The sequence below is a fragment of the Pongo pygmaeus genome, chromosome 1 (assembly GCF_028885625.2).
Source record: "Pongo pygmaeus isolate AG05252 chromosome 1, NHGRI_mPonPyg2-v2.0_pri, whole genome shotgun sequence".
Taxonomy (NCBI): domain Eukaryota; kingdom Metazoa; phylum Chordata; class Mammalia; order Primates; family Hominidae; genus Pongo; species Pongo pygmaeus.
Genome location: NC_072373.2, coordinates 197,930,340 through 197,954,139, shown reverse-complemented (window position 1 = coordinate 197,954,139; position 23,800 = coordinate 197,930,340). Strand labels below are relative to the sequence as shown.

General features: G+C 44.1%; 2 protein-coding genes across 17 annotated transcripts in view; one reads left to right on the top strand and one right to left on the bottom strand.

Annotated features, from left to right (window-relative positions):
• The window catches only part of YARS1 (tyrosyl-tRNA synthetase 1), a 40,288-nt gene extending 27,424 nt beyond the window's left edge, over positions 1-12,864 (bottom strand). The window contains exons 1-5 of one of the 2 annotated variants that reach the window (XM_063657638.1): positions 12,183-12,375; positions 11,334-11,476; positions 6,280-6,426; positions 5,960-6,135; positions 1,847-1,976 (exon numbers count right to left, since the gene is read on the bottom strand). In XM_063657638.1, the coding sequence (XP_063513708.1) occupies positions 1,847-1,976; positions 5,960-6,135; positions 6,280-6,426; positions 11,334-11,476; positions 12,183-12,201 (615 nt within the window). In that variant the 5' untranslated portion in view covers positions 12,202-12,375. Of the gene's footprint in view, positions 1-1,846; positions 1,977-5,959; positions 6,136-6,279; positions 6,427-11,333; positions 11,477-12,182; positions 12,376-12,567 lie in introns of those variants that run through there. The other variant, XM_054464268.2, reaches the window with a different exon arrangement.
• Positions 12,865-12,878: 14 nt separating this feature from the next.
• S100PBP (S100P binding protein) overlaps positions 12,879-23,800 on the top strand; it is a 41,347-nt gene continuing 30,425 nt past the window's right edge. For 4 of the 15 annotated variants that reach the window (XR_010124924.1, XM_063657659.1, XM_063657663.1 and 1 more), the window contains exons 1-4: positions 12,936-13,069; positions 20,705-20,821; positions 21,490-22,322; positions 23,385-23,470. Coding sequence is in view for 14 of the 15 variants with exons in the window: in XM_063657659.1 (XP_063513729.1) it covers positions 21,492-22,322; positions 23,385-23,470 (917 nt within the window). In the remaining variant the exon portion in view is untranslated. The other 11 variants (XM_054464345.2, XM_054464294.2, XM_054464281.2 and 8 more) reach the window with 11 other exon arrangements.

The window sequence follows — 23,800 nt, the reverse complement described above, 5'->3', positions numbered from 1 at the left end:
GCCTCCCGGGTTCAAGCGACTGTCCTGCCTCAGCCTCTAGAGTAGCTGGGACTACAGTTGCACGCCATCGTGCCCGGCTAATTTTTGTATTTTTAGTAGAGACGGGGTTTTACTATGATGGCCAGGATGGTCTCGAACTCCTGACCTCGTGATCTGCCTGCCTCGGCCTCCCAAAGTGCTGAGTTACAGGTGTGAGCTATCACGCCTGGCCTAATTCTTTTTTTTTTTTTTTTTTTTTGTAGTTTTAGTAGAGACAGGATTTCACCATGTTGGCCAGGCTGGTCTCGAACTCCTGGCCTCAAGTGATTTGCTTACCTCGGCCTCCCAAAGTGCTGGGATTACAGGCATGAGCCACCATGCCCGGCCTATTTAGCATAATTCTTAAAGGCACTAGGATTTTTGGAATGTAAATGAGCATTGGCTTCAACTTCAAGTCACCAGCTGCATTAGCTCCTAACAAAAGAGTCAGCCTGTCCTTTGAAGATCTGAAGCCAGGAATCAACTTCTCTCTAGCTATGAAAGTCTGAGATGGCATCTTCTTCCGAAAAAAGGCTATTTCATCTACCTTGAAAATCCATTGTTTAGTGTAGCCACCTTCATCAATAATCTTAGCTAGATCTTCTGGGTAACTTGCTGCAACTTCTACATCAGCGCTTGCTGCTTCACCTTGCACTTTCATGTTATGGAGATGGCTTTTTTCCCTTTAAACTTCATGAACCAATCTCTCAGCCTTCATAAAACTGAAGACAGGGCCTTTCTTTGGAGTAGGCTTTAGATTAAGGTAACATTGTGGCTGGCTTGATCTTCTATCCAGAGCACTACAATTTTCTGCATCTCAGCATAAGTGAAACTTATGTCTGTTTCACTTTCTATTTTTCAGGTGTTCACTGGAGTAGCACTTTGAACTTCCTTCAAGAACTTTCCCTATGGATTCCCAACCTGGCTATTTGGTGCAAGAGGCCCAGCTTTCTGCCTGCCTCGGCTTTTGACACTCCTTCTTCACTAAGCTTAATCATTTCTAGGTATAGATTTAAAGTGACAGATGTGCAGCCGGGCACGGTAGCTCATGTCTATAATCCCAGCACTGTGGGAGGCCAAGGTGGGTGGATCTCGAGGTCAGGAGTTCAAGACCAGCCTGGCCAAGATGGTGAAACCCCGTCTCTACTAAAAATACAAAAAAATCAGCCGGGCATGGTGGCAGGAGCCTGTAATCCCAGCTACTCGGGAGGCTGAGGCAGAGAATTGCTTGAACCAGGGAGGCGGAGGTTGCAGTGAGCCGAGATTGCGCCACTGCACTCCAGCCTGGGCGACAGAGTGAGACTCCGTCTCAAAAATAAATAAATAAATAAAGTGAGATATGTGTGACTCTCCCTTTCAACACTTAGAGGCCATTGTAGGGTTATTAATTAGCCTAATTTTAATATTGTTGTGTTTCAGGAAATAAGGAGGCCAGGAGAGTGAGGAAATGGCTGGATGGTAGAGTAGTCAGAACACACACAATATTTATTAAGTTCGTTGTCTTATATGGGCACAGTTTGTGGTACCCCAAAACAATGACAATATTAACATCAAAGGTCACAGATCACATATCACCATGCAGATATGATAATAATGAAAAAGCTTGAAATACTGTGAGAATTACCAAAATATGGCACAGAGACATGAAGTGAGCACATGCTGTTGGAAAAATGGTGCTGGTGGACTTGCTGGACACAGGATTGCCACACACCTTCAATTTGTAAAAAACACTATCTGCGTAGTGCAGTAAAGCAAAGTGCAATAAGATATGCCTGTCATCAAACCAGAGCAGAAAAGGTCATCGGGCCACTCCATCCCCCTTAAGTACCTGCAGTCCGGGGTACAAGAGGCCACTCAGCAAAGGGTGCTCCACCTGCTTTACCACCTCAGCTCCAGCCTTCTTGGAATCGTGTTGTGTGACCACGGAGGAGAGTCTGTACACATCTAGTGTGTACTCTCTGAAGAGGAAAGGAAGAGGGGACAGCTGTAAACCTGGGCCTAGGCCTCAGTTTCCTAGGAAATCTAAAGCACATTAATTTACTTCCCTAACCTTAGTGTAACCAGGGATCTCAGTTTTAAAAATATATTTTAATCACCAACGTTCTTCTTCTTTCCCTCCTTTCTGGCAATGCATGCTTATTTAATTATGTTCTTGCTTAAGAAATTCCAGAGAGGAGGGTGAGGATTCAAAAACTACCTATTGGGTATTGTGCTGATTACCTGGGTGACAAAACTGTCTGTACACCAAACTCCTGTGACATGTAATTTACTCATGTAACAAACCTGCACATGCACCCCTTGAATCTAAAATAAAAGTTGGAAAAAAAGAAATCCCAGAAGCTAATCTTGAAACAAACTAGGCATGGAGCCCAGACTGCAGAATCCTCCTGCTCAGAGGGAGTCTGGAATGATTAGTCCATCACCATCAGTCTGAAGTCAAGATAATACCAACCATACCTCCTGACAGGCAATTATGCAAGACAGCCATCAGAAAAAAGACACACAGACCCTGCATTCTCACCACTCCTGCATGTCTCCCACACCAAGTCTCCCTTTAAAAACACTATGGTAACATTTAGAATTTAAGATAGTACTTTAGAACACTAGCTCACCATCTTCTCAGTTTGTTGGCTTTCTGATTAAACCTGCTTTTCCTCCTACCAACCCTTGTCTCTTGTGTCTGGCTTTCAAGTGGCCGGGCAGCCAAACCTGGGTCCAGTTACATTAGGACATTCAAACAGAGCACTGCCTGGTAGCTTCTAAAATGTGATAGACCTATCTTCTCATCTAAAATATTACTTTATTTTTATGTTTTTCCTTTTATCTTTTTTTGAGACAGGGTCTCACTCTGTCGCCTGGGCTGGAACACAGTGGTGTAATCACAGCTCATTGCAGCCTCAATCTCCCTGGGCTCAGGTGATCCTCCCACCTCAGCCTCCAAAGGAACTAGAACTATAGGCATGTGCCACCACACCTGGCTAATTTTTCTATTTTTTGTAGAGACGTGGTTTCCCCACATTGCCCAGGCTGGTCTGGAACTGCTGGGCTCAAGCAATCTGCCCACCCCAGCCTGCCAAAGTGCTGGGAAAACAAGCCACAGTACCGGGCTTGTTTTTCTTTTTAAAAGAGGGCTTTAATTAGTATTTTTCTTCACTTCTGGAAAATGTTCTGCCATTATCTCTTGAAATACTGCTTCTCTGCCATTCTCCTTCAGTCTCTTCATTTGGAAGGCCTTTTCAACTGATATCAAAATTTCCCAATCTATTTCCATGTTTTTTTTTGAGACAGGATCTTGCTCTGTTGCCCAGGTTGCAGTATAATGGCACAATCATAGTCACTGCAGCTTTGATCTCAGCTCAAGTGATCCTCCCACCTCAGCCTCTCAAGTAGCTGGGATTACAGGTGCATGCCATGATGCCTAGCTAATTTTTTGATTTTTAGTAGAGATGAGGTCTCGCTACGCCCACTCTGGTCTCGAATTCCTGAGCTCAAGTGATTCTCCTGCCTTGGCCTCCCAAAGTGCTGGGATTACAGGCATGAGCCACTGCATCCAGCAACCCCCACTCCCCCACCATTTTTTTTTTTTTTTGAAACAGAGTCTCACTCTGTTGCCCAGGCTGGAGTGCAGTGGTGCGATCTCGGCTCACCGCAACCTCTGCCCCGTGTGTTCAAGCGATTATCCTGCCTCAGCCTCCTGAGTACTGGGATTACAGGCATGTACCACCACACCTGGCTAATTTTTGTATTTTTAGTAGAGATGGGGTTTCACCATGTTGGCCAGGCTGGTCTTGAACTCCTGACCTCAGCCTCCCAAAGTGCTGAGATTACAGGCGTGAGCCACCATGCTTGGCCCTAAAGTCACTTCTGTATATAGAAAAGTATCAAGTGACTTTGAAGCAAGATAGCTTTATTTATCCCACCTTCCCATATCCCAAATTCTCTTAAGTTCTTGGAGAATAAAAACCATGCCTGTGTTCTTCACAGGTATAACCCCAGTGCCTAGACTAGTGTCTCGCACATAGCAAGAATTCAATATATATTTGCAAGACTCACTCCCTCACCTTATTCAGGTTTCTGCCTAATGTCATTTTAGTAGAGAGGGCTTCCCTAACCATCTCATTCAAATTGAAACCCCCCCGCTTCCTGAAAACTTTCTCTACCCTGGCCTGCCTGCTTTGTTTCAGCTATCGCCATCTGATACACATATAACTCATTATTTACTGTCTGTATTTCCTTGCTGGAATGTAAGCCCCATTAGGATAGGGACTTTTGTTTTGGCTTACTTTTGCATATCCAGTATCTAGAATAGTGCTTATCATATACCAGGGGTTCCATAAAGATCTGTAGATTAAATGTAAAAATGAATAAAATTTCAGGTACTCTACGAAGGCTGTAGATTCAAAGATGTTCATATGCTTTATTTATTCATTTCTTTTTCTTTCTTTCCTTTTTTTTTGAGATGGAGTCTCACTCTGTTGCCCAGGCTGGAGTGCAGTGGTATGATCTCCACTCACTGCAACCTCCACCTCCCGGGTTCAAGTGATTCTCATGCCTCAGCCTCCCGAGTAGCTGTGATTACAGGTGTACGCCACCATGCCCAGGTAATTTTTTGTATTTTTAGTAGAGATGGGGTTTCACCATGTTGGCTAGACTGGTCTCAAACGCCTGGCCTCAAGTTATCTGCCCACCTCAGACTTCCAAAGCATTGGGATTACAGGTGTGAGCCACCATGCCTGGCCCTATTTTTCTTTCTTTCTTTTCTTTTTTTTAGAGATGAGGACTTGCCATGTTGGCCAGGGTAGTGTTGAACTCTTGGCCTCAGGCAATTCTCCCAGCTTGGCCTCCCAAAGTGCTCAGATTACAGATGTGAGCCACCCTGCCCAGCCTATATGCTTTATTTAAAGCCTTAATTGTATCAAGTGAGGAATGGTAAAGAAAATTATGTTAGATGCAGTAAAAAGACAAAGTTACTAGTAAGAGATCTGGGTTCACATCCTGACTCATCTACTTACTAGATGTATAAACTCGGGAAAGTTAAATCTGAATTAATTTCCTTAGCAAAATAATGCTTACTTTAAAAAGTTGTTCTAAGGGTTTAAATGCAAAAGTGACTAATAGAGTGCTATGTACTTATAAATGCATATCTGAGGTTAAGAAAGAGTAAGTTAGGCTGGGCGAGGTGGCTTACGCCTGTAATCCCAGCACTTTGGGAGATCGAGGTGGGCGGATCACCTGAGGTCAGGAGTTTGGTACCAGCCTGACCAACATGGAGAAACCCTGTCTCTACTAAAAATACAAAATTAGCCGGGTGTGGTGGCGCATGCCTGTAATACCAGGTACTCAGGAGGCTGAGGGAGGAGAATCTCTTGAACCCAGGAAGCGGAGGTTGCAGTGAGTCAAGATCGCGCCATTGCACTCCAGCCTGGGCAACAAGAGCGAAACTCCATCTCAAAAAAAAAAAAAAAAAAAAAAGAATAAGTTAAACATTAGGACATGAAATATCTATGCTAACTTTCCAAATATGAACAAAACTCACAAAGATAAAAAACAATAACAATTGTTGGGGTGGTGAGAAATAAGTGAAATATTTTTCTTTCACATTTCTTTTATTATTATTTGCTGAGGCTGGAAGAGAAAGGGAGGCTGAATTGTTCACCATCACTCTCCCATATGCTGTGAGTTCTGCAAGGCCAAGGACTTTGTTATGGTTACGTTTATATTTCCAGCAAATAGGACAGTATTAAGGCATTTACTAGTCAGTACACTTCTGATGGATGAATTACAAGGACAATGAGGTTTTAATGGACAAAGTTTTAAATGGTTCTTAATAGGTCACGCCAGACAGCTTCTAATCTAAATGTAAAGAATGCCTGGACTCCACAGGCCTGTAATTAGCTAGAAGCACCAGAGCCACAAGGAGGGTGGATGATCAGGCACTTACTTGCTGAGCTGGTAATCAGTGCCTTTGATGAACGTGAGCTTCTCCAAGGGCACACCAATGCTCTCCAGCATTGCTTTGATCACATTCTCATAGTAACTGACTCGGAGTTCTAGAAGTTCCCATGGGGCTTTCATGTTATCCAGGTATGCGTGGAGGTCCGCAAACAGAATTGTTACCTGGACAAGAGATAAGGGGCCACCAAAATGTGAATTTGTCCAATTACCTCCAACCTATCTCCTCCAGCCCCACCCTGTCCTTGTTAAGTCTCTCTTGGGTCTCCCTTGGGTAATTCCCCAAGGGCTTATAGCATTAGTTCTTACCTCACACCCTGCCTTCAAGAAGTCTGCAATCTTTGACATGGGCACAAAGTAAGCCACATGTGGTTTGCCCGTGGTTGCCGTTCCCCAGTAAATTTTAAGTTCCCGCTCCTTCAGTATCTCCTTCAGCTTCTCTTCCCCTAGAACCTCCTATTGTGGAAGCAGAAGAGTTAGTTTAATGTTGGTGCCTCACCTTGCTCATCCTTTACCGTGTGACAAGGAAAACAACAGCATGTGTCACTGGAGAACCAGGCTCAGAGCCATCAAGGAGGTCCAGCCATGTTCTCAGTGCAGACGTGATACCCTACCTTGTTTTAACCTGAATTGACTCTCCCTTAGCTGAGAGAGCCAGACAAACTCCATTTTGGCTCCTTCACTTGTAGCCCCTTGCAGCCTCTTACCCACCCCGCTTCCTCAAGGACCTAACTTGTGCAAGCTGACTCCCAGCACATCAAAGAACGCAAATAACTGATAAGATACTATGGCAAGCTATATCTGCAGTTCCCAGGAATTTGCCCGGTTGATAGTACCCTAAGCCCCCGCATTTGTGTCTGGCTGATGGTACCCAAAGCCTCCTTGTCTATCACCTTGTGATGGATTTAAAGCCCCTGCACCCGGAACTGTTTGTTTTCCCGTAACCATTTGTCTTTCTTACTTTTTTGCCTCTTTTACTTCCGTAAGATTGCTTCAGCTAGGCTCCTCCTCCCCTTTCTAAACCAAAGTATAAAAGAAAATCTAGCCCCTTCTTCGGGGCAGAGAGAATTTTGAGCACTAGCCATCTCTCGGTCGCTGGCTAATAAAGGACTCCTGAATTCATCTCAGAGTGTGGCGTTTCTCTATAACTCGCTTGGTTACAACACGGAGAGCCAATGTAAAGTTGGTGCTGCTGCTAGTATCATCCCCGATGTTGGGGAGTGGGGACATGCCCCTAACTGCACCTTTAACTGCAGCAGCTACCCGTAAACCAAAACTAAACTCTAAGCCCCCCAACTGTTGGAATGGACCCCACATTTTGGCCAACAGGATCCCAAAGAAACTTAAAAAACTAGTTCAGGCCAAGGCAGGAAGGAAGGGTCTGACATGCCTCATTATACCCTTCTCCCTTTGGAGTATATTTATTCATTTATTTTTTTGAGACAAGGTCTTGCTATGCTGCCCTGGCAGGAGTCCGGTTGTGCAAACACAGCTCACTGCAGCCTCGACCTCCAGGCTCAACAATCCTCCCACTTCAGCCTTGGGGCTACCAGCACATGTATGCCTGGCTAGTTTTTTCGGTTTAGTAGAGAAGTCTCACTATGTTGCCCAGGCTGGTCTCGAACTCTTGGACTCAAGTGATCCTCTGGCCTCAGTCTCCCAAAGTGCTGGGATTATAGGCGTGAGCCACCCACCTGGTGATCCTCTGGAGTTTAGACACAACTGACCAGCATGAACATTAAAACAGAGATAGTAAGATTGACAAAACAAACTCTCTGTAGCAATAAGATACCAAATTCCAAACTGATTCTGGTATAGCACCACATGACAGATAGCAGGCCCTAAAGGAAATCAAAGTATTTTACCCCAAAAGAGATTTCTTTGACATATTTTGAAATGGCCCTGCAAAACTGTCTATTGTGGGGGGAAATTTGCATTCTGTAGAGAAATCTCTTCCCCACACTAAGTCTTTTCTGGAGAGTCTGACACCTTTTAAGGTCAGATAACAGACATTCACCATCAATTCTCTCTGAAGCCAGCTACCTGGAGGCTTCATCTACATGAGAAGAACCTTGGCTTCAGCTGGGTGCAGCACCTCACGCCTGTAATCCCAGCACTTTGGGAGGCCAAGGCGGGCAGATCATGAGGTCAGGGGTCGAGACCAGCCTGGCCAACATGGTGAAACCGTCTCTACTAAAAATACAAAAATTAGCAGGGCATGGTAGCAGGCGCCTGTAATCCCAGCTACTCGGGAGGCTGAGGCAGGAGAATCGCTTGAACCTGGAAGGCGGAGGTAGCAGTGAGCCAATATTGCACCATTGCACTCCAGCCTGTGCAACAGGAACAACACTCTGTCTCCAAAAAAAAAAAAAAAAACCTTGGCTTCCACAACCCTCCTTATCTTAACTCAAGCTGACTTCAACTCTTCAGGCAGAGTTTTTTAACTCTTTCAATCAATTGCCAAACAGGAAATCTTTGAATCTATCTACCTAGAACCTAGAACCCCCACCCCCTTTCTGGGCAAACCAATGTATGCCTTACTTGTATTGATTTATGTTTTTGCCTGTAACTTCTGTCTCCCCAAAACGTATAAAATGAAGCTGTAACCCAACCACCCTGGACACGTTCTCAGAACTTCCTGAGGCTGTGTCAGGTGCCATGGTCTTTAACCTTAGCAAAATAAACCTCTAAATTAATTGAGACTTGTCTCAGATACTTTTTGTTTTTTTCAAGATGGAGTCTCACTCTGTTGCCCAGGCTGGAGCACAGTTCTGTGACCTCCGCTCACTGTAACCTCCGCCTCTGGGGTTCAAGTGATTCTCCTGCCTCAGCTTCCAGAGTAGCTGAGATTACAGGCATGCACCACCACACTCAGCTAATTGTTTGTATTTTTAGTAGAGATGGGGTTTCACCATGTTGGTCAGGTTGGTCTCAAACTCCTGACCTCAAATGATCCACCTGTGTCAGCCTCCCAAAGGGCTGGGATTATAGGTGTGGGCCACCACACCTGGCCTCAGATACTTTTTGGTTTACATGCCCCTAACTCACTCTCCTTCCTTTCATAGCCAATTTCTTGAAACAGCTGTCTCTTCTTTTGGTCTCCATTTCCTAATCTCCCATTCCAATTTGAATTCCATACTACATCATACTACTAAACTCCATATCACATCACACATAATCTTGCTAAGATCACAGAAGACCTTCATGTTGCTAAATTCAATGAGTATTTTTTAGTCCTCACTTCCTCCCAGAAGCATTCTCCTCTTTTGGTCTCCTTTATTTTATTCTCTTAGTTTTCCTCTTCTCTGCCTGCTTAGCTTTCTTTGCAACTGTTCTTATTTTTCCTAGTCATTAAATATTAGCAATCTTTGGGGCTCTGGTCTTTTGTCTTCTTACTCTACAGTATCCTTAACTGATCCCCTTCAGTTGCTTCAATTACTACTATGAGCCAGTAACTCCCAAATCTCCTGCTTACGCCCATATACAGAACCGTGTTCCTGTTATCAACCCAATCATTCAAACTCAGTGTGTTCAAAATAAAACTCATGCTCTAGACTTCTTACTTCACTCCCCAACCATCTTTTTCACTGATAGTTTCACTCCTACTACAGTAAATGGTACCATCATTTAGAGTTGTTCAAGGACTCCAAAATTGCTCTTCAACCCTCCTATTTCTCTCTGCCTCTACATTACCACCCAAATCCAGGCCCTATCAGATCACACCAGGATTACCGTAATATTCTCCTAACAGGTCTCCCAAATCTACTCTTACTCCCTCCAATCCAAGTTCTTTTTTTATTTTTTTGAGACGGAGTCTTGCTCTGTCACCCAAGCTGGAGTGCAGTGATGCAATCTTGAGTCACTGCAACCTCTGCTCCTGGGTTCAAACGATTCTCCTGCTTCAGTCTCCCAAGTAGCTGGAATTACAGGTGCCCGCCACCATGCCAGAGAAATTTTTGTATTTTTAGTAGAGATGGAGTTTCACTATGTTGGCCAGGTTGGTCTTGAACTCCCGACCTCAAGTGATCTGCCCGCGTGGGCCTCCCAAAGTGTTGGGATTACTAGCATGAGCCACTGCGCCTGGCCCCTCCAATCCATGTTCTAAAAGGTAGCCAGAGATAGTCTTTAAAACTCAAAAACTTCTTTAAAACTCATTTTCCTTTTTACAAACCTTTAATGATTTCTTTTTGGCCTATGACAGTATTGGAAAAATTCTAACAGGCCAGTATACCCCGATAAGAGGTTGTAGTGTTTCCTCAAGTTACGGTTTTGGGAGGCTGTTAGAAACCATGATAGACTGTTGGTTTGAATCATGTTTTACCAGGACTTGTTAAAATCCTGTGCTCCAAGTCTTTTGGCAGCTGATCCCGCATGCTCAAGAGCACCCCTGACTACGTGGACACTTGGAGGGTTCTCACCACCCAAGAAGATGTCACATTACTTAGCCTTTAAAACCTGAGTGAGGCCGGGCGCTGTGGCTCACTCTGTAATCCCAGCACTTTGGGAAGCCGAATTTGGCGGATAACTTGAGGTCAGGAATTTGAGACCAGCCTGGCCAACATGGTGAAACCCCGTGTCTACTAAAAATACAAAAATTAGCCCGGCGTGGTGGTGCACGTCTGTAATCCCAGCTACTCAGGAGGCTGAGGCAGGAGAATCACTTGAGCCCAGGAGGCAGAGATTGCAGTGAGCTGAGATTGTGCCATTGCACTCCAGCCTGGGCGACAAGAGAGAAACTCCGTTCCAGAAAAAAAAATCCCAAAAACAAAAAACCCAATTGAGTCAATTCTAATAGTTTTGTGTATTTTTAGTCTCCAACCAGCACTATTTTATGGAGAGAGAATAGGAAACAAAGAATCTAGCTAGGGGAAGCATGCAAAAACCTTTGGTTAAGACTAAGTTGTGAATGGAATAACCCAAATGTCCATCAACTGATGAACGGATAAACAAAATGTATATCCATACAATAGAGTATCATTCAACCATAAAAAGGAATGACGTTCTTCTAGGTGCAAATACATGCATAAACTTTGAAAACATTATGCTAAGTGCAAAAAGTCAGACGCAACAAGACACATATTGTATGATTCTAGTTACAGGAAATGCCCAGAATACGCAAATACCTGGAGACAGAGAGTAGATTAGTGTTTCCCTAAGGCTAGGAGTAGTGGGTAATAGGTAACGTCTGCTAACGGGTGCAAGTTTTATTAGATAGTGTGATGCTTGTGGCCGGGCGCCGTGGCTCACGCCTGTAGTCCCACCACTTTGGGAGGCCGAGGCGGGTGGATCACGAGGTCAGCAGATCGAGACCACCCTGGCTAACACTGTGAAACCCCGTCTCTACTAAAAATACAAAAAATTACCCGGGCGTGGTGGCGGGCGCCTGTAGTCCCAGCTACTCGGGAGGCTGAGGCAGGAGAATGGCGTGAACGCGGGGGGGCGGAGCTTGCAATGAGTCGAGATCGCGCCACTGCACTCCAGCCTGGGCGACAGAGCGAGACTCCGTCTCAAAAAAAAAAAAAAAAAAAAAAAGATAGTGTGATGGTTGCACAACCTTGTGAACATACTAAAACCCACTGAATTGTGCACTTTAAAAGGGTGAATTTTATAGTATGTGAAGTACATCTCTAAAAAGAAAAAACAGAACAGGCTGTGTGGCCCAACTGATTTATCACTACTCTTAGAAGAAAGCCCAATTTAAAATTGAACAGAATAAGGCCTGCAAGGCTCCCGTGACTTGGTCCCTGCCTACCTCTCTTAAACAAATAAATAAAATGTATACTATGTAGAAACAATAACAAAAAAAGGCAGAGCAAGGCATGGGGCAGTTCTGGTGCCAGAGGGTTTGTTATTTAAATAAAGTGGTCGAAAATCATGCGTCCCTGATAAAGTGACTATAGTCAGAAGCTTGAAAAAGTTAAGGGGTAAACAATATAAATATTTAAGTGCTTCCTCATAACTTTGCTCACTCCACTCCAGCTAAATTAGCCACAATTTCTGTTTCCTCCATCTGAAATGCTCTCCCTCCTTATTCTTCCATTCTTCCTCTGGTTCACTTCTACTCCTGTAGTTCTTGGTAACAATCGGAACATTTGTGGAGTAAGGGGGGATCCATTTCCTTCAAGGCGCAGTTTAGAGGTCACTTCCTCAGGGAAGCCTTCCCTTCTCTCTTTCCCTTTAAAGCTCCCAGTATAGCATCTTCCAGTACTTACTTGAACCGTAATGGGTCATTTTTAACGTCTGATCCCCTTCAGACAAGCTCTGGCAGGCCCTTGACGTATCCCCAGCGACTAAGCACCACGTCTGGCACTTAATAAGGAGGTGGAGTGGCAGTCCTGGATTCAAATTTTGGCTCCAACACAAGGTAACAAGGTAACAAGGTAACGCAAGAGATGAGCCCACCGTGATTTCTGTGGAACCCAAGGAAGGGCTGCTTGACTGACTGACCGACCAGCAATGAGATCTACAGGCTCTCTCAGAGGTGCCCCAGCGCCGAGTCCCCGGCCCCACATACTTAGAACCCCGTAATGGGGCTCAAAATCACTGAACCTCGGGCTCCTAATCCCCAACGGCACATTTCCAACCCCCAGGCCTGACCTGCAGGTTCCGGGTGATAAGGTGCAGTTTCTCTTCAGGGCTGGGAGCGTCCCCCATGGCTCCGCTCCCCCTGCTTCCCTCGCTCAGCCCGGCACTAGAGCCCCTTCCTGGGTCACCGTCGCCGCCGCGTGCCGGGAACTGTCACGCGAGTCCAGCCAGGTTGCATCAGCTGGGCTCGGCGCTCCGCTTGCTCGGCCTGGACCCCTCCGGCAGTAGCCGGAAAAAGTGAGGAGCAGCGGAGAGTCGAGCAGGTCGATGAGACGGGAAAAGGTGGAGCCAGTGGGCACGGTGGGCGGTGCGGAGGGCGGGGCTGAGGCGCCTGCGCGGGGCACAGCCCTCCTAGAGGCGGGACGGTTTCCTGCCAATCACTGCTGGTTTGCCCTCCCCCTGGCGTTGGCCCGGTTGACTCGGGGTGGGGGAGGTCGGGGAGGGGGCGATAAAATGGCGCAGGGGGCGGAGTGAGGCGCAGTCGTTCGCCCAGGCTTTGGCCCGGCTTCCGGAGGTGAAGAGCGGGAGGGACAAGGGGGTCGGCGTTACCCGGATTGGAGGGGGATGGGGGCGCCTGTTGCTTCTCCAGGGGGTTGCGCACGCCGTCCGCCCCTTGGAGGGATTGGAAGGCCCACGCCCTGCTGCGAGAAGGGCGCGTTCTAGCTCCTGAGGTGATGGCGAGGGAATGTCCCTGCCCCCCACCTCCAAGTCGGCGGGCGACAGATGCCCCTCACCCCGCTGAGGAAAAGGGAAGCTCCCTGGTCGTCTGAGAGTCGGGGAGCGCCGTCTGCAGTCCCTGCCCAGTGGGGGTGGGGGCCGCCTCTGCCCCGGCCGGCTCGGCGGGAGGCTGTTGCTGGCGGGAAGATAGCCGCGGGCTTTTCTGCCGCGTCTCGCGGGTGGGGGCAGGAAGAGGACGACCCATTCCCCGGGGAGATCTGAGGACGGTGGTCCCCGGGAGAGGAACTCACAGCCCAGGCCTGCTGAGGGGCGGGTTTGCCCCTACTGGGGGAGGGGCGGGGAGAAAACTCCCGCTTCTCCCGCTTTCCGCCGGGAGGCGGGAATTCGCGGTGTCCCCGGGAGAGGGAGATGCAAAGGCCCTTCCTGGAAGGCGACACCGTCCCGGGCCGTTGCATTTGTGAGAGAGAGCCAAGGCAGTATCCTCCAAAGGTTGGGCCTGGGCCACCCTTTCTCCGGGTCCTCAAGGGCTGGAGGCGGCTTCACCACTTACTTCCAGGGCAAGAGGGAAAGCAGTTATTACCTCGGTGGGCCCTGGAAAGGTCCTAGAAGTGGTTGAATTGCCCACGGCCTGCCCTAACCTGATCTCCGGTGTTTTGTGTATTTAGTAGGGACTCCAAGCTCTAGCAGACCTGCCTGAAGTGTTTTAAAGCACATTTTCTTTTTGAAAAGAAACCTGTTGCTGCAGCTTAGCGAATCTGTTCTCTGTGTCCATGTGGGAGGAGAATCCTAGCACCCTCATCTAGTGAAATGTTACCTAAAGCAAAGATTTGCAGCCCTGGGTTGTTTTTTCCGTCCTGCAGTGTTTTTAGTTACTTCGAAGGAATTTGCAAAACTGTTACAGATAATTTCAGTTCATTTTGATTTTTTGTAAATGTTGTGCCTATTTTATGGAGTGATAAAGCCTGCTGAGTGCGTTTCGTGCTGTGTGCTTCACATGTATTGCATTTGGGAAAGGTTGGAAATCAAAGGCCAGGGGGAGGTCTTGTCCATTGGAAATAATCTTTGCCCTTGGCTGTACCTGTCAGACCCTGCTTGGTAATGGTCTTGACTTTAGAGCTTGAAAGAGGATGTGGGTTTGCATCTGGTGTTGCAGTTTGAGTGGCCTCAATAAAGTAAGGCTTTGTGCTCGAAGGCAGTAGGTTTTCTGAGGTGAGATAAAAATAGAAAGGGAACCAGTTTCTGAGGTTGCAACCAGGAGGTTCGAGAACAGAGAGGGGGTGGTAAACTGAAGTGTGAAGAAGGGGGTGGACAGGTGAGAGAGATGTGGAAGGACAAAATGGGGTCACAGAAAGGATGGGGTGTAGAGGAACTAAGAGATAGAAGATCGGAAAAATATTCTTCCCTTAAAAATAAAGGGATATGGCCAGACATGGTGGCTCACGCCTGTAATCCCAGCACTTGGGGAGGCCAAGGCCGGAGGATTGCTTGAGGCCAGGAGTTCAAGACCAGACGGGCCAACATAGCAAAACCCCATCTCTACTGTAAATACAAAAATTAGCCGAGCATGGTGGACGCCTGTAATCCCAGCTACTGGGAGGCTGCGGCATGAGAATCGCTTGAAACTGGGAGGCAGAGGTTGCAGTGAGCCCAGATCACGCCACTGCATTTCAGCCTGGGTGATTGAGTGAGACCGTGTCTCAAAAATAAAAATAAAATAAAAAAAAAGGGGTCCCCGTATTTTTAAGTGGAGGTTACCAGACAAGTGCCAAGAAAGGTGGTAGATGGTAGACAGAGAAGTAAGCAAGCCTTCTTTTGACAGAGAAGTAATAAGTAAGGCTGTCTTTGGAATTTCACTGAAGAACTTCAGTTTTATATGAGGATTTCCCCCCTTGCACATTCATTAAATACCAGGTTTTTTTGGTATAGAACTTTTAGGTTTAGAGTACTTTCATAAACATCCTCTTTTTTCTCATGATAATCTGTGTTTGAAGTTAGCAGTATTTACCCCCTTTTTAGATGCATGTTCTCATCTGTATTGAGGTTCAGAGACTTGAAGTGAATTGCTGAGGTCCAGTACCTCTATAAAGGATAGTTCAGTGAACATTAATTTGCATAATTTGCCTGATATTTCAGATGTCTACCTAGGCTGGTCTTTAGTGACAATATGGTTGAATGCTGGATTAAACTAGATGAGAGTAGAGTATATTAGATAATTTCAAGCAGGGTCTAGGGGAAATTCCCTACCAGTTTAGCACTCTTTTTTTCCTACCATTCCTATGCTTTTTTTTTTTTTTTTTTTTTGAGACGGAGTCTTGCTCTGTCACCCAGGCTGGAGTGCAGTGGTGCGATCTCAGCTCATTGCAACCTCCGCTTCCTGGGTTCCAGCGATTCTCCTGCTTCAGCTTCCCAAGTAGCTGGGATTACAGGCATGCACCACACACCCAGCTAATTTTTGTATTTTTAGTAGAGACAGGGTTTCACCATGTTGGCCAGGCTGGTCTTGAACTCCTGACCTCAGATGATCCGCCCACCTTGGCCTCCCAAAGTGCTGGGATTACAGGCATCAGCCTCTGTGCCTGGCCCTGTGCTTCTCTTAAGACTCCAGGGGTCAGGGCAATGATGGTGGTGGGGTGAAATGATAACTATGGCCACCAGTTATTTGTCTCTTACGTCATGCCTCTAGTGTGCTAAATTTATGTTCACGATCTCATTTAATTCTTGTCACAACCCTATCAGGTAGGTACTGTGATATATGAGGACATTTGATACTTCACAGAGTATAATCATTGTATCTTTCCCATTGACTTCATAATTATAAAATGTTTTTATTATTTCAAGCATATAAAAAAGTATAGTGGCTGGGTATGGTGGCTCAATGCCTGTAATCCCAGCACTTTGGAAAACCAATGCAGGATTGCTTGACTCCAGGAGTTCAATACCAGCCTGGGCAACATAATGAGACTATGTCTCTACAAAAATTAAAAATAAAAAATTAGCCGGGTATGGTGGTGTGTACCTGTAGTCCCAGCAGCCCCGGGGTTCAAGGCTGCAGTGAACTATGATCACGCCACTGTTTTCTGCCTGGGCAACAAACCTGAGACCCTGTCTCAAAAAAATAACAATAATTTAACAGTATAAAAGTAACATAATAATGAACATTATTATACCTACCATACTGCTTTGTCTTAGGTTGCCATATTTCTTTCAGGTCTCTTCTTGCTATTTTTTTTTCCTTATTTATTTATCATCATGTAGCCTAAGATGAGATATTGTTTTCTTAAGAAATAAAACGTTGGCTGGGCGCGATGGTTCACACCTGTAATCCCAGCACTTTGGGAGGCTGAGGCGGGCGAATCACAAGATCAGGAGATCAAGACCATCCTGAATTCCGGCCTTTCATGCATATTTTAATAATTTTGTGATATATGTATCCATACATAATATGTGGTATTGTGGCTTTTTTGTTGTTGTTTTTTGAGACTGACTCTTGCTCTGTCGCCCAGGCTGGAGTGCAGTGGCGCGCTCTGGGCTCACTGCAACCTCCGCCTCCTGGGTTCAAACAGTTCCCCTGCCTCAGCCTCCCGAATAGCTGGGGTTATAGGCGTGCACCACCAAGCCCAGCTAATTTTTGTATTTTTAGTAGAGTTGGGGTTTCACCATGTTGGTCCAGATGGTCTCGAACTCCTGACCTCGTGATCCGCCCTCGTCGGCCTCCCAAAGTGCTAGGATTACAGGAGTGAGCCATTGCACCTGGCCTGTTTCTTTTTTCTTTTCTTTTTTTTTTTTTTTTTTGAGACACAGTTTCACTGTGTCACCCAGGCTGGAGTGTAGTGGTGCGATCTCTGCCCACCGCAACCTCCACCTCCTGGGTTTCAGCGATTCTCCTGTCTCAGACTTCTGAATAGCTGGGGCTACAGGCCCGCGTCACCATGCCCAGCTAAATTTTCTTTGTAGTTTTAGTAGAAATGGGGTTCCGCCATGTTGGTCAGGCTGGTCTCAAACTCCTGGCCTCAAGTGATCCGCCCAACTTAGCCTCCCAAAGTGTTGGGATTACAGGCGTAAGCCATCTTGCGTATTTTTTTTTAATAAAGTAATTGCAGGGGGAAAAGATCTGAAATCTTTAGATTAAAATACACATAAGACATTATCAGCCAGTCACATTGTATGGACCTTACTTGGATACTGATTATTTTTTAGCCTTAAAAAAAAATGACATAAGATAATTGGAAATCTGAACTGTATATTTTATGATAAGGAATTCTTGTTATTTACAGATGAAATGATACAATGCCTGGCATTTGCTTCAAAACAATCTGGTGAAGGTGGGAAGTGGATGGGGTAAGATTAGCTATGAGTTGATAGTCATTGGGGTTGAGTGATGGGTATGTGATGGTTCATAATACTATTATGTTACTTATGTATATGTTTTACTTTCTTTATAATAAGTACTTTTGAAAATGAGGAAATGGCCGGGCATGGTGGCTCACGCCTGTAATCCCAGCACTTTGGGAGGCCGAGGCGGGCGGATCACGAGGTCAGGAGATCAAGCCCATCCTGGCTAACACTGTGAAACCCCGTCTCTACTAAAAATACAAAAATTAGCCGGGCGTGGTGGCGGGCGCCTGCAGCACCAGCTACTCGGGAGGCTGAGTGAAGCAGGAGAATGGTGTGAACCCGGGAGGCGGAGCTTGCAGTGAGCCGAGATCGCGCCACTGCACTGCAGCCTGGGCTACAGAGCTAGACTCTGTCTCAAAAAAAAAAAAAAAAAAAAAAGAAAATGAGGAAATAACATCAGACATCAGAAAGAGAATGATTTGTACAAATTAAAATTATCTCCTCCTCTATATATACCATATATATGGTATTGTTTTGTATACTTTTGTTCCCAGATCTATTGGAACATAAGGGAAGCTCAGAAAAGCCCATTTTTTTGCATCTGGATGTCATGTTGTGTAGGAATTGATTATTGCAATGGTTACGAAGGATATTGGTCCTATTAAGGTGGCTTAAAATATTTTTTCCAAGAGACTAAAAGCCCTCTTTGGTCTTTACTCTTGCACAGTTTGTTATAGATTGTACTGAATTTAGAAGGCCTGAGTTTGGATTCTAACTCTGTCATTTGCTGACCAATCCTGTGCAAGTTTGTCACAGATGTAGTGGGAAAAACATTGCAATTGAAATTAGACCTGGGTTTCTATCCTTGTTCTAACATTATTAGCTATGTGTACTTGGTTAAGTTACTTCATGCTTCTGAACTTTAGTTTCCCAAGAGGGAAAATATATTGAACTCTCCATTTGGCCAACCAAGGGCTTGAACTAGACCTTTTGTAAGGCGTCAGAATGGGGGGCAATGGCCCAGAAAGGGCATCTAAGAAATGTAGCTGCTTAACCCCAGTGCCTGTGATAACCTGTGCCTGACAACCATAAATTTTCTTAAGTCAAAGAACGTTTTCCATACTAAACTTTTTTTTCTAACTGCTTCCTAAAGCAATAAAATAAATAAAATAACTCAGTCACTAACGCAGAGAAATTACTTTTCATAGAGGCAGCTGCTTCAACTCCTAGAACTCTCACAATTGCTGGAATATAGTACTGGTAAAATAAAATAAGTTTTAGCAGCTCTAAGTTTAAATACAACAGAAAATGATTTCTTTGATAAGATTAATTTTACAGAATTGTGTTGAGAGGTTAAATTAGAGTTGTAAAATGTGTCTCAGAGCACCTGATTTATAATACGTATTTAATATTTCTTTTTCTCCCATTTCATTTCTAATATGAGTAAGTTTAACTAGGTCCCTTCTAATTCTAAAACTCTATAATCCCTCCCTTTGCATCTCTTTCTCTAGTACTTTATTGTCCATACCATTTTATATTATCTCTCATGTTGGTGTTTAATTTTCAGTGTTGTTTCTCTAGCAAGATTATACATTAAGATTATACATTACATATTATACATTATGAGGGTAGGAGCTATATCTTGATTTCTTGGAAATCATAAAGAGACATATCACGCAGCTTGTGGTGTGTGATGATTGTAGCTCAAAAAATATCTTCTAAAAGAATGCATGAACTAGGCTGGGTGCAGTGGCTCACGCCTATAATCCCAGCACTTTGGGAGGCCGAGGCAGGCGGATCGCAAGGTCAGGAGATGGAGACCATCCTGGCTAACACAGTGAAACCCCGTCTCTACTAAAAATACAACAAATTAGCCGGGTGTGGTGGCAGGCACCTGTAGTCCCAGCTACTCGGGAGGCTGAGGCAGGAGAATGGCGTGAACCTGGGAGGCGGACCTTGCAGTGAGCCAAGATCGTGCCACTGCACTCTAGCCTGAGCAACAGAGTGAGACTCCGTCTCAAAAAAAAAAAAAGGAATGCATGAACTAAAGTTAAAACTCAGGATGTGGTATGGAGGGTCATGGAGTAGGGGAAATTTTATAGTTAACAAGGCTACAAGTACTTTTCCAAATTTTTGACTTCAGTATTTAAGCATTTCTTATACTTCTCAGATATGTGAAATACTAGCATTTTATCACCTTTCACATCTGGAAAATAATTATAGATTAGATCTGTCATTAGCTGTTTAAAAACTAGGTTTTAATTATACAACTAACTAAATATTCAAGTAGAAAAGTAAAATGATACAAAGTCCAACCTTGACCTACCTTTATGGTCCCTGCAAGTTATAATAGTCATCAATTTTTGTTTGTATCTTTTTTTTATTTTCTTTTGAGACAGGGTCTTGCTCTGTCACCCTGGCTGGAGTGCAGCGGTATGATGACTGCTCTCTGCAGCCTTGACCTCCCATCCTCAAGTGATCCTCTCACCTCAGCCCCATGAGTAGCTGGAACTACAGGCATGTGCCACCATGCCCTGCTGATTTTTCTATTTGTTTGTAGAGACAGCATTTCACCTTGTGTCCAGGCTTGTGTTTGTATCTGTAATGACCTTTTTTTTTTTTTTTTTGCATTTTTTCTATACATATATACATATATATATTATATATATAAAAAGATTTTTGTGTGTGTGATCACGATTAATTTTTAGATTTTGGTGGAACCTTAGACATTGCCTAGCACCCCTTTTCCATCCCTTTCCCATTTTGTAAATGAGGAAACAAGTCTAAATGGTCAAGTGGCATACCCAAGTTATTGGAGCTGGCTAGTGATACAACCAGGACTACACCCCAGGTCTTTGGACTCCCATGCCAGTATTCATCCTACTAAAGTAGATGATAGTCTTAAGAAAGTATAAATTGTTGGGAGGAACAAAACTAGTTCGCTTAGTTGCATAATTTTTCTTTCTTTGAAGATTTTTTTCTTTGGTGTTCTTGACTCAGAAAATCCAACTTTCTGGTATTACAAAAAAATCAAGATTAAAATTAATCGAGCACCTTAAAGCATAATACAGTTGACTTTGTAATTAGCAGAGTTGAAAGTGATGAGAAGATCCTCTAATTTTCTTTTTGCCTGCAGGAAGGTGGGAGTCAATCATTTTGACAAGTCTCCTGAAAGGAACAGCTAGCAGGAATTGAAACCTTTTTCCATTTGGTCTCGTGGCAAAGGCAGAGATTGCTCCAGCAGCTCCACACAGTATGGAAGACAGTTATTTACCTTCTTGTGTTCTCGAATTTTGTTTTATTTCAAAAGTAATACATTTTTGTTTTGTGTTAAAGTGTAAACTGAATATTCAGACATTTTACATAATATACATTTGTTTTGTTTGTCTGTTGTAGATATCATTCCATGATAGTACATACAGATCTACTTCATTGTGTTTTTAAATAATTGAAAAGTACTCCATAGCACAAACGTACCATGATTTACTGAACAGTTCTCTTGGTAATGGACATTTAGGTTGCCTCAAGGATTTGGCTACTTTGAACATCCATGTATATATATATATGAAGTTCTAGAAGTGAAATTGCTGGGTCAAATGGTATAGTCAAATTACTCTTCACAAAATATTGTACTGACTTACGCTTTTACTGATAGTGTGTGAATGCTTGTTTCTCCACATCTCACCAATCCAGATTATCATGCCATCTTAATTATCACCATTTTGATAGGCAAAAGTATCTCATTGTTCTAATGTGTATTTCCATGTTTCTGGTAAGGTTAAATATCTTAAAATTATTTCTTATGCTACAAGTCATAGTGCAAAGATTTTGAAATACTAGAACATTACCCACATACAGTGGACTGGAGTTGGTGTAAGGTTATTTTCTCTTCCTCAGTGAAACTGTCTCTTATTTCTCCAGAAATGATGTGCTCACGGGTGCCCTCTGAACAGTCTTCTGGTACCTCTCTCTTGCCTAAAGACAGTGCCCCATTTTCTTGGGGTTCCTTGGATGAGGATGGATTGGATGACTCCTTGCTGGAGCTGTCAGAGGGAGAGGAAGATGATGGTGATGTAAATTACACAGAGGAAGAGATTGATGCACTGTTGAAGGAAGATGACCCATCATATGAGCAGTCTTCTGGAGAAGATGACGGTGGGCATGTTGAGAAGGGAGAAAGAGGGAGTCAAATTCTACTTGATACTCCCCAAGAGAAAAATTCATCGTATAGCCTGGGACCAGTAGCTGAGACTCCTGACCTCTTCAAACTACCTCAGCTAAGTACATCAAGTGGTCATGGACCAGCTCATACTAAACCATTAAACAGACGCTCTGTGCTAGAAAAGAATCTTATAAAAGTAACTGTTGCACCATTTAATCCAACAGTTTGTGATGTTGTGCTTGATAAGGACGAGACTGATTCATCCAAAGATACTGAAAGACTCTCTTCCCTTGGAGAAGAGATGAGAGAAGATGGTCTTAGCCCAAATGAAAGCAAACTTTGTACTGAATCTGAAGGGATCAGCCCCAATAACTCTGCCTGGGATGGGCCCCAGCTCTCTTCTTCAAACAATAACTTTGAACAGACTGTCTCTGATAAAAATATGCCTGACAGTGAGAACCCTACGTCTGTATTCTCTCGGATCTCAGACCATTCAGAGACTCCTTCTACTATGGAGTTATCCTGCAGAAATGGTTCACACAAGTCAAGTTGTGAAATGAGATCTCTGGTTGTTTCCAGCTCATCAAACAAAGTAAGTACATTTTATTCAAGGTGAAGAGAAAAATGAAATTATTTTTATTCAGATGTATAGCAGAGTTTCCATATACCTGCTATCTCCACACATACATAACTTCCCCTGCTGTGGGTATCCTACACCACAGTGGTACATTTGTTATAATCTGGCAGAGCTTTGTATTCAGACAAGTTGGGGTTTGAATCCTGACTAGCACTGTGACCCTGGGCTAATTATTTAGCCTCTATGTTTCCCCACGTTTCTTACCTAAATTGGAGTAAATAATACTTCATAGTATAATAAGGATTAATGAAATAATGTATTTATATCACCTGGCACATAATATTAAATTACCCTCTGTTGAATAATTACTAAGATGGTAATTCTATTATTTTTCTTGTCTTTGGGCTTCAGCCTATGTCTGATCTTTATTGCCATGCTATATATTAAGATACAGCACTAGCTCTGAATGAGCCATCAAAGAGCTGAAAAATCTTGGGCAATTTATCTGACATTTTTGAGCCTGATTCCCTATCTGCCAAATGAGTGTAATAATCCCTGCCACGTAGGATTTCTTTTTTTTTTTTGAGATAGAGCCTCACTCTGTCCCTCAGGCTGCAGTGCAGTGGCACGATCTCAGCTCACTGCAACTCCCGCCTCTCGAGTTCAAGCGGTTCTCTTGTCTCAGCCTCTCAAGTAGCTGCGATTACAAACGTGCACCACCATGCCCAGTTAATTTTTGTGTTTTAGCAGAGACGGTGTTTCACCATGTTGGCCAGGGTGGTCTCGAACTCCTGACCTCAGGTGATCCACCCGCCTTGGCCTCCCAAAGTGTTGGGATTATAGGCATGAGCCACTACACCTGGCCACGGTTTTTTTTTTTTCTTTTTTAAGATTACAGAAAAAGATTACAAGTTATCTCATTTGAAGCACTACTGTCATATGTGGTACACAGTAGTGTTCACGAATAGGCTTTTGTAGCCTTTAGTTAAAAAATATTTCCATAAATAGTGTTGTTTTCAGTGGTTTTCTTATAACTAAGAATCACCTTTCCTTTTGCATTCCTTTTCCTCAAAAAAGCAGGATGTTCTTAAGGATTCTGGGAAGATGAAAGGCCATGAGAGAAGACTAGGCAAAGTCATTCCTGTTCTACAAACCAAGACCAGGTAATGTAAAGTATAATGAAATATTCTGATTTCTTTTGGTTCTCTTCAATTTCTTTCTTCCCCTCCCCAGTTTCCTCTTAGTGTAGGGAAAAAAACCCTACTCCAGGAGTAAGCAAACTTGAAGTTCTAGCACTACCAACTATGTAACTTTTGGCAAGTCAATTAATCTCTTACCTCAGTTTTTATGCATGAAATAAGGCTAATGATGCCTCCTCTGCTGCTTTACAGGGTTATTTTGAAAGCAAAATAGACATATTAGTGAAAACACTACAAATGTAAGATATCTTCTCCTGTGCATGGGGCAGCCTGGTCACATATATGATAAGAGGT